The sequence below is a fragment of the Saccopteryx bilineata genome, chromosome 9 (assembly GCF_036850765.1).
Source record: "Saccopteryx bilineata isolate mSacBil1 chromosome 9, mSacBil1_pri_phased_curated, whole genome shotgun sequence".
In the NCBI taxonomy this organism is placed as follows: Eukaryota; Metazoa; Chordata; class Mammalia; order Chiroptera; family Emballonuridae; genus Saccopteryx; species Saccopteryx bilineata.
The window spans coordinates 23,558,708-23,574,903 of record NC_089498.1 but is presented as its reverse complement, the minus strand read 5'-3'; the positions used below and the strand labels follow the sequence as shown (position 1 = coordinate 23,574,903).

The window sequence follows — 16,196 nt, the reverse complement described above, 5'->3', positions numbered from 1 at the left end:
AAAGGTTGGGGACCACTGATGTAATACATGGTCTTTTGTGATTGGCTTTTTCACTTAGCATGTTTTCAAGGTGCATTTTTTTAAGAGAAGGAAACTGAGGAGCAGGAGGTTAAACCAGAGGTCACAACTCAACTTGCAGCGGCCAGGCAGGAGATACAAGAGAGAAGGCCCAGGGGCACAACACAGGCTGTGGTGAACCTGTCCACACCGAGGGAGACTGGCAGGCCCAGGCCCTGGCTGGAAAGGGGAGGGGGAGGCCCTCAGGTTCCCAGAGCTGTTATGTGGGAATGTGGGCTCCACAGAACCGCAATGCAGAAATTCTCAACTTAAAATACCCTGTGATCCAGGCCAAATTGAACAGGTCTGTGGGCGGGACACAGTCCCTGGCTACCAATCTGTGACCCCCGCATTAAGCAATTTGCTGAGAGGCCCACTGCTAATAAAGAGCCAAGCTGGGTGGAATTCTGACCTCTCAATCTAAAAATTAAGAAGCCACTTGGTAAAAATATGTGTTCCCACAGAGGTGGTAGCCTCCGAAGAGCCAGGTCAAACTCAACAGTTCAACCTTCAACTGATCACAGAGTGCCGGGATCCTTGTCCCCCCAACCCCCGGAAGCTCTAATCCCACGAGTCGACTCTTGAGTGTCAGCGCTTTCAAAGGCCTGGCCTGGGCACCTACATTTGCTGGCTTATGGAACTCAAAGTTCAGGGACGCTAGAGACTTGACACTAAGCCCATTCTTGGTTACCATGAAGGGCATCAACTCTTCCAAAGTGCAGTGTGAGGGCCCTGCCAGCGCCGTTAGGACACGGTACCCCAAGAACAAGAGGCACCTCAACAGAGCGAGCATCGCCCCGTTATTGGCGTGTCTGCTGGCATTTCTCCCCACACTGGAGTCTCTGGAGAGCACAGCCTGGGGTCTTCCAACTGCTGCGTCTGGACTGCTCGGACTATATTCCCTGAAACCGAGAGCCCACAAACCTTGAAACAGCCTATCTAAAATCTTAGTCTAAGTGCCTTATCCTTTAAAAAAACCTGGTGTGGAGCATGCTGGAGTGAGCCTGTGGGGGGTAAAGCTCTCCAGGACTGTGCACAACGGGCTCACTCACTTCGCCCTCTAACCCTGGTCATGTAACACAGCCCGGCCCTGAGATTCTCGAGTCCAGGGGTCCTTCAGGGGAGCCAAGCATCCATCTCTGGGCAGTTTTAGTGTGAGAGATCTGCCATCAAGATAAAACACCCTCTCTTATTAGGAATGTTAATCCCTCACTGAACACCATATGCAGTATTGGATCTGTCACCTGAGCAGACGGACTTTGGAAAACTGAAAGTGGCAGTTAAAACAACCATGGGGCTGTTCATGTGTGACATTTTTAAAATTAACTATATGGCCCCTTTTTGATCAATACCATCAGGCCTCATTCCCTGATAAATACTCATTAGTGAACTAAGCAATAATTAAAATAACCAGAAGTACTTTTTCTGACCCGCCATAATGCATCAACATCATTTGAAACTGACAAAGTGGCTTTTGGTCTCTGCAGAAAAGAATCCAAAGTAGTTCTTCTCCGCAACGTCACAGCCCTGCCCGTGGCCTGGAGGATCACCAACCTGGAGCACCTGGGCGATGACTTCACCGTGTCCGTGATGCAGGGCACTGTCCCCGCCAAGGCCGAGTACAGCCTGTACGTGCACTTCCAGCCCTCCAAGCCCAACATCAAGAAGGCGATTCGGTTGGAGGTGAGGCCTCACCCACCCTCAGGCTAGGTCATCAAAATGTGTATACTTTGGGTTCCTTGACACACAAATTACCAAACACACACTACCAATGCATACACGCTACACACACACACACACACACACACAGCCAGGTCTCCCCATCTAATCCCATTGGACAACCCTCAACCCACAATATCTTGCTCTGTAACACACTGTAAGCTCCCTAAAGACAGTCCTGTGCATAGCTGATTTCCCAGTGCTAAGAATGGAGCCCTCAATCAATGCAGAGTGAATGAGTGAGTGAATGGATGAATGAATGGTGTTACCATCCCTAGGTGAGCATTACAATCCTGATTTCACACCCCAAACTCAGTCACCCCTCACATTCCTGTCTCAGAAAATGTCACCTCCACCCAGTTGCTCCCACAGATATCTAAGAACCATCCTTGATGTCCCCCTTTTCCTGATGGCCTCCCCCCCAACCTAGTCCTCCAACAAGTCTTGTCAACTGTCTCCCAGTGTGTGCCATCCACTTCTGTCTACACTGCGGCTACCACCCTCGTCCAGGCCGCCTGCAGTGTCTCTCCCCGGGACTTCTGCAGAGGCTTCCTGACTGGCCTCTCTCCTCACAATCCCCACAAGTGTCTGGAGAGTTCAGGAAAGTGTTAGTCATCCCCCTTCCTAATGCGCTCTGCTGCCTTCCAGCGCAGTGAGCATAAAGCCCAGGGTCCTGAGCCGCTTCAGAAGCCCTGCCTGCCTCTCTAGCTGTCCCTCACTCCACCCTGCTCTCATCCACTGGCTCCTGTCACATGGTCTTTCAACTCTGCCCATTGTCCTTAGGTTGTGTGGGGAGTTTTGAGCCTTTTGAGATAGATGAACCTGGGGTTCTTTAGTTTTGTTTTTTTAACGTAGGTTCTAACTGTGAAACTGTTAAATTACTTAACCTTAAAGAGCCTGTTTCCAAATCTGTTAAATTGGGTAACACTACCTAGCTCATAGGGCAGTCATGCAAAATAAATGACACAAGTGATGCATGATGGCCAAACAAAAGGAAGCTTCTCTATCCTCCTCCCCACAAATCAGGCAAACACTGCTTTACACACAATCACTTAAAAAAAAATCACGGTGGCCCTGGCCGGTTGGCTCAGTGGTAGAGCGTCGGCCTGGCGTGTGGAAGTCCCGGGTTCGATTCCCGGCCAGGGCACACAGGAGAGGCGCCCATCTGCTTCTCCGCCCCTCCCCCTCTCCTTCCTCTCTGTCTCTCTCTTTCCCTCCCGCAGCTGAGGCTCCATTGGAGCAAAAGATGGCCCGGGCACTGGGGATGGCTCCTTGGCCTCTGCCCCAGGAGCTAGAGTGGCTCTGGTCACGACAGAGCATCGCCCCCTGGTGGACGTGCCGGGTAGATCCCAGTCGGGCACATGCGGGAGTCTGTTTGGCTGCCTCCCGGTTTCCAGCTTCAGAGAAATACAAATAAATAAATAAATAAATAAATCACTATTATGGACTAATGCCCCCCCCAATTCATATGTTGAAGTCCCAAACTCCATCATGACTGTACAGTGGTCCTCTTATCTACAGTTTTGCATCTTGTGGTTTTAGTTACTCGTGGTCAACTGTGGTCTGAGAACATTAAATGGAAAATCCCATAATGAAGCAATCCGTAAGTTTTCAATTGCGTGTCGTTCTGAGTAGCATGAGGAAATCCTATGCTGTCTTCCCAGGGACATGAATCATCCCTTTGTCCAGGGTATACAAGTTATATATGTATAGTACAGTAAGATGTTTTGAAAGAGACCACATTCACATAACTTTACATAGTATATTATTATTATTATTTATTTTAAGTGAGAGTAGGGGAGACAGAGAGACAGACTCCTGCATGCGCTCTGACTGGGATCCACCTGGTAACCCACATCTGGAGCCGATGTTCGGCCCATCTGTGGCCATGCTTGCAACTGAGCTATTTTTAGTGCCTGAGGTGGAGGTTTGAAGGAGCCATCCTCAGTAACTGGAGCCAACGTGCTAAAACCAATCAAGCCATGGCTGTGGGAGGAAAAGAGACAGAGAAAATGAGGAAGGGAGGGAGATAGTTGCCTCTCCTATGTGTGCTGACCAGGGATTGAACCCAGGACTTCCACATGCTGGGTTGATGCTCTACCGCTGAGTCAACCAGCCAGGGCCACAGTGTATTATTATAATTACTCTATTTTATTATTTATTGTTAATATCTTACTGTGCCTACTTTATAAATTAAACTTTATCACAGGTATGTATGTATGTATAGAAAAAAACTTCATATACACAATGTTTGGTACTATCTGTGGTTCCAGATAGCTACTGGAGGTCTTGGAATGTATCCCCTGTGGGTAAGGGGGTGCTATGTACTCTAAGGAACGTATAAAACCGGATACTCCTCATTCCAAATATGGCCGAGGAAGGCTAGAAACTGCCTGTAGGGTCTTCTAGGCCAGCGCTCCTCAAACTTTTTTTATTTTTTATTTTTTTAGAAAGAGTAAACAATATTTTTATTAGAATTATTGAGCGTAAGCTCAGTAGTTTTTTTAAATTAATTTTAATGGGGTGACATTGATAAAGCAAGGTATATACGTTCAGAGAAAACATCTCTAGGTTATTTTGACATTTGATTATGCTGCATTCCCATCACCCAAAGTCCAATTGTCTTCTGTCACCTTCTAACTGGTTTTCTTTGTGCCTCTCCCTTCCCCCAACCCCCCTCTCTCCCCCCCCCACCCCATAACCCCACACTCTTGTCCATGTTTTTGAGTCCTCAAACTTTAATATGAACATATATCACTCAAGGATCTTGTGAAAATGCATATTCTGATTCACAGGTCTGGGTAAGGCTGAGGAATTGCTTTCTAACAAGCTCCTAGGTGAGCCTAATAATGCTGGCCTGTGGGCTACACTTTTGAGTGGTAAAGCGCTTAGATTGCAATGTTATTTCCTCACTGAAAATGTATGGTCATCTATTCATTTAGACATCAATTGTCAAATGCCACCACACACTGTGCTAAGTGCTGAGGATAAACAGAACAGGGTAAGGAGTTCCTAGTCCAGTTAAGGCCATAGGGGGTTGTTCTGAATTCAACAAAACAAGGGCAATGTTGAGTACAAATCGAACCCAATAATTAAAGGCAAAACCCTTACAGTCCGCAGAGTAAAAGCACTTACACAGGTTGTGCTGGAGGCAACAATAATCCTGAGATAGATACCTCTGTTCAAGGGCTCAACAGATGATTCAAGCAATGATAAAACCCAAGTTCCTGAGAAGCAGAGAGGGTGATGGACAAAACTGGGTGTCAATGTACCTTCAAAGCCAATAAAACCCACAGACATGGAGACATGTCTATACATCGCCTCTCTTACTTTATATAGCAATACTCATCATTGAAACTTGCTAGAATGGGTGAGAACCGGGTATAAACAAGAAGCAATATGAAAAAAGAGGAGCCAAGAATGTAGTCCTGGATGAGAGAAGAAACAAGGGGTTTTTGGACATAATGAATGTTAGAGCTGAATGGGAGGGTCCTCTTAGCAAAGTGCAAGCTCTTTTTTTTTTTAATTTTATTTATTCATTTTTTACAGAGACAGAGAGTGAATCAGAGAGAGGGATAGATAGGGACAGACAGACAGGAATGGAGAGAGATGAGAAGCATCAATCATTAGTTTTTCATTGCGCGTTGCAACATCTTAGTTGTTCATTGATTGCTTTTCTCATATGTGCCTTGACCATGGGCCTTCAGCAGACCGAGTAACCCCTTGCTGGAGCCAGTGACCTTAGGTTCAAGCTGGTGAGCTTTTGTTCACACCAGATGAGCCCGCGCTCAAGCTGGTGACCTCGGGGTCTCGAACCTGGGTCCTCTGCATCCCAGTCCGATGCTCTATCCACTGCGCCACCACCTGGTCAGGCAGTGCAAACTCTTTAGTCGAGGAGGAAACTAAGACCCAAGGCAGGCAAGGCACTGATTCTCAACCTAGGCAATTCTGCACCCCCAGGGGACATCTGGCAATGTCTGGAGACATTTTTGGTTGTTACAACTGACAGGGCAGAAATACAATCCATATTCCCTAACTCCTAGACTGCTGTTCCCTCAGTTTCACAACCTGCTTCTTATCCCTTTTGAAATAACCCACCCACCTGACTTGATCACAACATCTGACTGGAAGAAAATACAAATGTAAAACAGTAGAAGAAAAATTTGAATATAACATTTCCAGTTAAACAACCTGTTTTGTACATTGGGAAATAAAGCATAATGTTGTATCATGGTTACACATACATGTAATAAGACTGCAGAAGCTAGAAAAGTCAAATTATTTCTACTTCCACTTGCAGGGAAGGGTGCTATGGCAGACACGAGACAGCCCTCTGAGCCTTGAGATCTTGAGGTTTTGAATCTGGTTTTTCCATCTGGTCACCTAACAGTCCCTTTCACTTCTCAGGAACTGAGAAGGAAATGAGGCAGGTCAACTCAATTAGCAAATTCTCATGCTTCCCACCCCTCTCCCATCGGAGAGGCCACTCGCTGATATACTGGTTTGCATGGAGACCACACTGAAGACGCCCCACGTGCCAGGCACTGTGCTAAGATCTGAGCAGGCACCATATCGCTTCATTCCCACGGCAACCCTAAACTCTACACATACATTACGTTACCTCAATCCCACGGCAGCCCTTTGGCCATCAGGAGGTTAAATAACTTGGCCCAAGTCACATGGCCAGTCAGAAGCAAAGCTGGGATTCCCAATCTCCCGCTCTTAAACACCCCGCTAACGGCTAAACGCAGGGCAGCAACACTGGCAAGAAAGGCCTGAGCCCCAGGGAGCGGGACCCCTGCAGAGCCAGGGTGGGGTCCCGTCTCCGCTCCCCACGCCCCGCTCTAGATGCCTGCGGCTCTTACTTCTCGATCTCCAGCGCTGCAACCTTCCGCTTTTCGTAGAGCTTGTCATTGAGGGCGCGCACGATGTTGGGCGTGAGCGGCGCGAAGTCCTTCTCGGGATTCATGGTGGCAACTCGGGGTGCCCCTCGGAGCCCCGCGACTGCCCGGGCCGCGCCGGGGGCCAGGGGAGTCTGCGGTTTCGCGCTGCCTCCGGCGCCGGCTCATGGACCACGCCGCCCCGGACCCGCCTGCCTCGCTTCGCTGCCGCGCGCTGCCTCGGAACCCCGGCCTGGACCCCGCCCCCGCACACTTGCCCCCAGCGACTCACGAGAGTAGCTCCAGCCCGGCACCTGCCGCGCTCAAGGGGCGGCAGCCATGTTACACGCTCATGTGACACTGCCGCACCTTTCGCCTTCCGCCTCGAGGACCCGCCCCCCTTCAGCCACGCCCCCGCACGCCGGCTGACTGTGAGTTGGCCACGCCCCCGCAAAGGCTCCACCTCCTCCTCTCATACTCCCGCCTTCCGTTCCGCGTTGTATGAGTGTGGTTTGAGATCTGCTTGGTGGGATGGGTATCACTTGCGTTCAGTTGCTCCCACCAGGTAGGCATGGTGCATAGTGGGCTTCTTCAGACGTTCGTGAGTAGGAAGGGCTCTTGGAGCAGGACTTTAGCATAATTTATTCAATACTTACTGAATCACTACCTAGTCACCAATTTCGCTTGTGCCAACGTTTCCCAAATTGGAGTGACACCCCCATGATTTTTGTCATATCCCAGTCACTTGTACTATTATTTTAAAAACATTTTCCTCAAATCAACTCACTTAAAAACTTAAATTCCTGCCCTGGCTGGTTGGCTCAGTGGGGGTACGTCGGCCTGGCGTGCGGGAGTCCCGGGTTCGATTCCAGACCAGGGCACACAGGAGAAGCGCCCATCTGCTTCTCCACCCCTCCCCCTCTCCTTCCTCTCTGTCTCTCTCTTCCCTTCCCGCAGCCAAGGCTCCATTGGAGCAAAGTTTGCCCAGGCGCTGAGGATGGCTCTGTGGCCTTTGTCTCAGGCGCTGGAATGGCTCTGATTGTGGCAGAGCGACGCCCCAGATGGGCAGAGCATCGCCCCCTGGTGGGCGTGCCAGGTGGAACCCGGTCGGGCTCATGCGGGAGTCTGACTGCCTCCCTGTTTCCAACTTCAGAAAAATAAAAAACAAACAAACAAACAAAAAATAAATCTTAAATTCCTACTATATCCTTGCTTACGCCCTAAAATCATGAATTTGAATAGTTACAAAATTTTCTAAAACATTGAAATAAATTCTCAGTTAGAAATGGTACTACAGCCTGGCCTGTGGTGGCGCAGTGGATAAAGCATCAACCTGGAAACAATGAGGTTGCCGGTTCAAAACCCTGGGCTTGCCTGGTCAAGGCACATATGGGAGTTGATGCTTCCTGCTCCTCCCCCCTTCTCTCTCTCTCTCTCTTCCCTCTCTATAATGAATAAATAAAATCTTTAAAAAAAAAAAAAAAGAAATGGTACTACCTGTCTACCCCCCTAAAATCTCAGTTATCAATAGTCATTGTCACCCCACCAATTGGGACTTGGAATGTGCTTACCAGGCTTTGATACCTGGAAGGGCTAGGTTGCAGACAACAGAAGCCCCAAATCTGTTGGGTGTAGGTTCCCAGATGGATCCACTATCAAGTAGTCCCTCCAAGTGCTATATTAAAATGGTGGAACAGAAATTGAGGATATGTGGTTTTTAAAAAGTACTTTATGGACTCTGTGGCTAAAGATGCAGTAATAGGGAGATGCATCCGAGTTTCTTATTGTAACCTTCTACAGTGAACAGGGGTTTAGGGCACAGTAGAGCCCAAATGAGTATTAAATGTGGACATAACACATGGTAGAATTTTTCTCTGAGTGAAAGGTATGTCTATAAAGCTTATCACAATCTTGAAAATGGAGTATTATCCTCAACCCATAGATTAGAACCTATGGGACTCAAGTGAGGGGCTATGGTAGGCAGAATTCTAAGATGGCCCCCAAGATTCCTACCCTATTGGGTGGGTACATGCCCTATATTATCGCTTCCCCTTAAGGGTGGCCAAAACTTGTAAATATGATGGGCTGTCACATTAACAATTATTATATTATGTATGTAGCAGAAGAGATTTTGCAGATGCAATTAAGGTCCCTAATCAGTTGACCCTCAGTTGATTAAAGAGGTGTGTGTGTGTGGGGGGGATTATCCTAGGTTTGATCTACTCAGGCAAGGCCTTAAAAGAAGTGAGGTTTAAAGAAATTCTCCCCATGGCCTTGAAGAGTAAAACTAACAACAGTGAACTATCTATAACTAACTCCATGTAGTGAGGACCTTATGGTGGACTCTAGTTGCCAAGAAAATGGGGACTTCAGTTATATGGCTGCTGAGAAATGAATTTCGTCAACACAATGAGGGAGCTCAGAGGTGGGTCTTTCCCTAGTTGAGCCTCTAGATGAGGATGCAGCTGGCTGGCATCTTGATTGCAGCCTGAGAGACCCTGAGCCAGGAGCCCAGTTCAGTCCATTCCCGACGCAGGGAAACTGAGATAAGAAATTGTGGTGCTTGCCCTGGCCGGTTGGCTCAGCAGTAGAGCGTCGGCCTGGCGTGCGGGGGACCCGGGTTCGATTCCCGGCCAGGGCACATAGGAGAAGCACTCATTTGCTTCTCCACCCCCCCCTTCCTCTCTGTCTCTCTTTTCCCCTCCCGCAGCCAAGGCTCCATTGGAGCAAAGATGGCCCGGGTTCTGGGGATGGCTCCTTGGCCTCTGCCCCAGGCGCTAGAGTGGCTTTGGTTGCGGCAGAGCGACGCCCCGGAGGGGCAGAGCATCGCCCCCTGGTGGGCAGAGCATTGCCCCTGGTGGGCCTGCTGGGTGGATCCCGGTTGGGTGCATGCGGGAGTCTGTCTGACTGTCTCTCCCCGTTTCCAGCTTCAGAAAAAAAAAAAGAAATTGTGGTGCTTCACACTGCTAGGTTTGTGGCAATCTGTTGTGTAGCCACAGGAAACAAATACAGGAGCTAACTCAAACTCAGTAAGTCATTGAGGAATCATGTCTAGAAAAACCTGTGAAAATGTACTTTTGTTTACTATTTTTTTTTACTATTTAAAAGCTATTGTTCACAGCTTTTAAAACCTTTGTCAACAAAATCCAATGAATGAAGATTCATCTCCAGAGAAAATGTATCGCTTAGTGATTTCTACCTCTTACCTGGATACCAGGTAGCACTAATAAGGACATTTCCAAATGTCTTGCAAGTTTTATATCTTTAGGATTTTGAAGATGGCTGATACAAAAAAAAGAAAAAATTCAATCAGTGGGAATGGTTTGGACCTATTTCTCCAGTGGGTGGGTATTCATTTCCACTGGAACCATATGTAATATAATATCTCATCTGCTTCTTTTGCTGCTTGGTTTGACTTTTTCTGAAAGGTGAACCCAGTCCCTCCAGAGTCATAAATATACAGTTTTTTTAAAAAAAATAATTGAAACAATAAGGAAATGTTTTTTACCAGAAGGAACTCTTCTCCTGAGATCACATTCTGGACTAGGTTGCTAAGATACCAGTTTCTTACTCAAGGTCCAAAACAATGCTTTGTCTAACCTTTAGTTCAGAAGTTCCCAGAAAGAAGTGGTTTCTTTTCTCTATCTTGGAAAATGCCAACTAAATGAGGTTATTTATGCATAATTGCACTGTCATTGGTTCTGAGAATAAAGCCCAACAGTCACCGTGGCCTTCTCACCTCTATGTGCTCACTTCCCTGACCCTGGGAGCCAGCCCTGCCCGGGTCTGGCATGCTCAGACACTTCTAGACTAGTGGGTAATTGATGCTCCTGGTTGCATGCTGGCCTTCTTGTCACAGTTGTTAACTCATCTGCATCTGTGTGATGCCATAAGCAACTTGCTGAGACTCCCTACTTTGGACTCTAATGAAGAGTATTAGGTCTGTGGCTTCGACAAAGGCTCAAGTTCTGCTAGTGACCTTCAAAGCAGCGCTCTCAAATACAGTGTGTACACCATCCCCTACAGATGTCATTCCCATGTAGATTCTAGCTCAGCAAGTTGGGCGGGGCCTGAGACCCTGCCTTCCTGACAAGTTCTCAGGTGATGGTGATGTGGATGCTGATGTGAGGAGGCTGAGGCTTCAGAGCCTCAGTGGGACTCTCAGGCCCACAGCAGCAGCAGCGGCGGGAACTTGGAAGCGATGCAAATTCTCGAGCCCACCCAATCCTACTAATTCAGGCTGGGCAGTCTGAGGGTGGGGCCCGGCAGTCATGGTGTAGCCCTCTGGTTGATTCTGATGGGCACTAAAATTTGAGAACCACTGGCTTATTCAGACTGTATATTTGCTGGTCACAGCACCAGCTCGATCTCCGCATCCTCTCACACTGCTGCTTAGTGCTTTCTTTGCTCGCTTAACCACTGGGTAAATCTGTCATCCAGTTCTTTGTCTTTATGCCCATTGGCAGCATTCCTCACGGTTATAAAAATGAACTATTAAGTACAGGTATGCAAATACGTTAGAAAAAGCTTCATTTGCTCCCAGCTGTGGGTAGAGTGTTCTGGGCTGTAGAAGAATATGAGGGTTCATTAAAGCCCAGGTTGCTGGGCCTACCCTGGAGCTTCTGACTCAAAAGGTCTGGGGTGACCCGAGAATTTGTATTTTTCATAAATTCCCAAGGAATGCTGCTGCGGGTGGTCCAGGGACCCTTTTTGAGAATCACTACTTGGAAGCATTGGTCCCCAAATGCCCGCCCTCTTTCATGCCTTCCTGCTTTCTTTCAGGGAGGCCGTGGGGGATGAGAAGGGTGGAGCGGGTGGGGGCAGGGGAGCCCTCAGGCCTGGGAGTGTGTGCCTGTGTGCGCAGAAGCAAGTCCACTCCAGGGCCAGTCATTTTCTCCTTCTTCCTCTCTTTCTTCTTCTTTATTTTAGTTTTATAGGCATTTAATAATTTACCAATTGATACAACAAGCATGGCCAGTCTTGAATCATCTTGTATCGACCTGGCAGGCCCCAGGGGGAGAGGCAGCTAGATGCCCCACTCCTGCTGGGGGTGGAGCTTCTGCAGGCCTTTCACCCTGAAGAAAGGCACTTAGAAGACCCCCTTCACATGTATACAAATGGCTGCAGCTTAAACAGAGCAAACTGGGATATGGTCCTCCCCTGGAACTAGATTCCTGGCCTAGTTGCGGAACTAATGGCTAGGTGGTTGTTTTGATGTGTAGCACTGGTTCTCAACTTTGCTGGACAAGTTTAGAAAAAGTGATGCCCACGTTCCCTCTCTCAGGTCAATTAAATCAGAATTTGGGGAGAGGGGTCCTGGACCAGAGTGAGGTGATTCTGATGCGCTGATGGGCCGAGAACCCTTGCTTCACCGGCTGTTGTGTACAGGGCAGTTGGTGGGTGTGGGGAACTGGAGTCTCAATTAGCGTTTTTCCAGGACCCAGCCTTCAGTGAGAAGTTTCTCTGGGGAGCAGATATGGGATTCAGAGATGGAGGGAGCATCCCTGGCCCCTGGCCCTGCAGTGATGGCCCTACCTTATCTTTTAGTCGCTTTGAAAATAGTGACTTCTTCAGCTTGCAGAAATAAAATACCCCATCAGAATAGAGTCACATCTGAGGACTGTTTAAGCCAGGGGTCCCCAAACTACGGCCCGCGGGCCACATGCGGCCCCCTGAGGCCATTTATCTGGCCCCCGCAGCACTTATGGAAGGGGCACCTCTTTCATTGGTGGTCAGTGAGAGGAGCATAGTTCCCATTGAAATATTGGTCAGTTTGTTGATTTAAATTTACTTGTTCTTTATTTTAAATATTGTATTTGTTCCCGTTTTGTTTTTTTACTTTAAAATAAGATATGTGCAGTGTGCATAGGAATTTGTTAATAGTTTTTTTTATAGTCCGGCCCTCCAACGGTCTGAGGGACAGTGAACTGGCCCCCTGTGTAAAAAGTTTGGGGACCCTTGGTTTAAGCCAGGATGTATTTTTATTTATTTTTTATTTTTTTTATTTTTTATTTTTTTTCATTTTTCTGAAGCTGGAAACAGGGAGAGACAGTCAGACAGACTCCCGCATGCACCCGACCGGGATCCACCCGGCACGCCCACCATGGGTCGAAGCTCTGCCCATCCTGGGCATCGCCATGTTGCGACCAGAGCCACTCTAGCGCCTGAGGCAGAGGCCACAGAGCCATCCCCAGCGCCCGGGCCATCTTTGCTCCAATGGAGCCTTGGCTGCGGGAGGGGAAGAGAGAGACAGAGAGGAAAGCGCGGCGGAGGGGTAGAGAAGCAAATGGGCGCTTCTCCTGTGTGCCCTGGCCGGGAATCGAACCCGGGTCCTCCGCATGCTAGGCTGACACTCTACCGCTGAGCCAACCGGCCAGGGCAAGCCATCATGTATTTTTTTTTGTTTTTTTGTTTTTTTGTTTTTTTGCATTTTTCTGAAGCTGGAAACAGGAAGAGACAGTCAGACAGACTCCTGCATGCGCCCGACCGGGATCCACCCGGCACGCCCACCAGGGGGCAACGCTCTGCCCACCAGGGGGCGATGCTCTGCCCATCCTGGGCGTTGCCATGTTGCGACCAGAGCCACTCTAGCGCCTGGGGCAGAGGCCACAGAGCCATCCCCAGCACCCGGGCCATCTTTGCTCCAATGGAGCCTTGGCTGCGGGAGGGGAAGAGAGAGACAGAGAGGAAGGCGCGGCGGAGGGGTGGAGAAGCAAATGGGCGCTTCTCCTATGTGCCCTGGCCAGGAATCGAACCCGGGTCCTCCGCACACTAGGCCGACGCTCTACCGCTGAGCCAACCGGCCAGGGCCCATCATGTATTTTTAAAAAGAAACTGCAATGCCCCAGCGTCGTGTACTGCCAAGTGCTGTGTAATATGGAAGGTCATGAGTGTTATCCCTGTGTCATCTTATTAAAAATAGAGATTATTTGCATAGTACTTGAGCTTTGGGTATATGTTAAGAAACCAAATGCTGAGACTTGCCCTTGCAAAGTAAATATAGCTCCGTTTTGTACAGTTACCACATTTAATATGGAATATATGTATTATACACATATCTTCTGAATATATATAATATGGTAATAAGTGCCTCTAATTGAATGAGGAGGATAAAACAGTACCTTTAACATCCTGATTATTCTATTTGTCAGGCTGGAATACATAGATATTAGCGCTGAGGGGATGGCTGTTTCTTGCTGTGGCTGAGCCTGCTTATCACTAAGGGGTGATCCCCTTCAGATAATAAACCCACTTAATTTCTGTCTCTCTGCCCTCGCCGGGAGGGCACACCACAATGAGCTTGCTGGTGATGGGGGTCTTGCTGCCCGATGGGTTTCCATCGAAGGAGACTGTGATGTTGTTTATCTTCTTGGGCCGCACGAAGTCTGTGACACGGATGGTGAAGGCTGGGTTCTCCACGATGAAGGAGAAGGTGACTGGTTGGTAGAAAACATTCTTGAAGGGAATGACTATGTTGTATCCGGCTCGGATCACGAAGGGACCCTGTGGCTTGGGGGGCAGAGCCATTCCGAAGAGGGGGATGGTATATTCCCCGCCTGTAAGTGATGACAGGCTCAGGATGCCCTTGGTCTCACCCAGGTGGCTGGGCTCAAAATAGACTTCCACACTGACTTCTGTGCCTCCCTGAGACCCCGGGGCTGCGCTAATGACCTTTTCCGTGTGAAAGTCTAGACAGTCGATCTGAAAGGAGAACAAATACTTGGTCATATGGGATCCTGAAGGGTATACCAGCAGCTCAGTTCCATCCCCAGCCCCTCCACTCCCGGCCGGGCACGTTATAAAAGAGCTGTGTCCTTATAACTCCCTTGAAGAGAGGTACTACTAATTATCCCTATTTTACTACAAAGAAACCAAGGCCAAGAGACATGGAATAACCTGCCCAAAGACACATAGCTGGATTGTTAGTATGGCAGTCATCAGTGCTGCTCCCCGACATCCGGCTCTCTTCCTTTCATGCCTGTGGAAGACTGAGTATTCTAGGTCCTCATGGACGGGTGAGACTAGTTCTGGACAGTTGCGAGAAGTGAGAGGTATCACTTCTACATTAGAGCATTCAATTGCCCGTGCAAATCCCTGTGGGGTCTTTTAACCCCTCTGGGACTATGTCCGGAAACAGGTGTGGTGGTGGTTGTCCTTCAGCCTGGACCCCTGAGTGGCTGTGATGAGCAGAGTTCCCTGCTGACCCTCACTGGATAGACAGCACAAATGGGAGACAAACCTTTGTGCTTTTAAGCTACTGAGATATAGAGGCTGTTTGTTATTGCAGCATAACCTAGCTTCGCCTGACTGAGAGGACTGATCAAGAGCCTATGCTTCTTGATTGTAGCCCAGATGTTAACGGGGCACATGGCTGCCCAGTGGAGAGGCTCCCCCTCCTAGCTCCCCTTGTTGCTAGGTATGGTCCTATGCAGTTCTGTTCAATGGGATGTGAGTGGAAATGATACATGCAGCCTCCTGCCTTCTCCCTTATAGCTGTCATGGTAAACTGTTCTGGTCCGTTTGGACCAAAGCCACTCTATAGAGGGAAGAGCCTCAGGACCGGAGTCTGGGGGTCTGATGTCATAGGGCCACCATTCCAGCCCAAACTGCTTATGCCCACAGCTGCTTGCAAAAGGAATCAATTTTTTACTTTTTTGGTCATTTTGGGTGTCCATTTTAGGAGTTCAACCTATATTCCAACTGATATAATAAGTAATATATACGGGGTATTTACTATGGGCCAGGCTCTATGAAAATGCTTTTTATATACATATTTTAAAATCGACATAGCCATCCTGTGAGGTCAGGGTATTATCACCCTTTATAAATAAGCTTAGAGAGCTTTAGTAAATTATTCATACACAGAGTAAATGGGGAAGCCAAGATTCAAACCCAGGTCTGTTGGTTTCCACAGCCTATACTCATGACCTTTAAGCTCTACTGTCTGTCTCCCTTTACTGACTACTGAGCACGCAGCAGGAAGCAAAACTCCCCAGCCCCACACAGCTTGTTAAGATAGAAAGTCTTTAAGGAAGACCCCAGGCCTTGTGCTAGTGACTTCTAGCGGGGAGTTTCCCAGCTAGAAGCACCCGACTCTCCCGGGTTTCACATTTCTGCACCCCCTGTGTCCTCCTCCTATTATTTTTGAGATCAGACTTCTGGCGAGAGAAGGGCAAAAAGGTGGGGCAGGGGCGGCCCACCCTGCAGTAGTATTCTGTCTTCTGCCGGGTGTAGTTGATGATCTTGGCAAAGTTGCTCTGGCCGCTGCCAAGCACAGCCTGGAAGTGGACGGGCTTTTCAGGCAGTGCTGGCAGAGCCTTCAGGCTGAGCTCATACTGGTAGTAACCCAAATCATTGTTGTGCAGAACTAGTCTCCCGAAGCTTTCTCCGGCACGCAGGGGCTGGAATTCGAATGAGAATGTGCCCTGCAAGAGAAGACAGAGGCCCCGGGAATGCTGAAGGTCCCACTCATCCCTTGCCACCACCCAAGGACCTCAGAGCAGGTTGGCGGCAGCAATGGTGCTTCACAGGCAGGCGCTC

General features: G+C 48.7%; 2 protein-coding genes across 3 annotated transcripts in view; both read right to left on the bottom strand.

Moving 5' to 3' along the window:
• VAC14 (VAC14 component of PIKFYVE complex) overlaps nt 1-6,940 on the bottom strand; it is a 99,507-nt gene extending 92,567 nt beyond the window's left edge. Inside the window, exon 1 of the mRNA XM_066242654.1 lies at nt 6,642-6,940. Within this exon, the coding sequence (XP_066098751.1) occupies nt 6,642-6,745 (104 nt within the window). The 5' untranslated portion in view covers nt 6,746-6,940. The remainder of the gene's footprint in view (nt 1-6,641) is intronic.
• A 6,826-nt stretch (nt 6,941-13,766) lies between these two features.
• HYDIN (HYDIN axonemal central pair apparatus protein) overlaps nt 13,767-16,196 on the bottom strand; it is a 365,754-nt gene continuing 363,324 nt past the window's right edge. For both annotated transcript variants that reach the window (XM_066243172.1, XM_066243173.1), the window contains exons 84-85: nt 15,857-16,081; nt 13,767-14,357 (exon numbers count right to left, since the gene is read on the bottom strand). In XM_066243172.1, the coding sequence (XP_066099269.1) occupies nt 13,875-14,357; nt 15,857-16,081 (708 nt within the window). In that variant the 3' untranslated portion in view covers nt 13,767-13,874. The remainder of the gene's footprint in view (nt 14,358-15,856; nt 16,082-16,196) is intronic.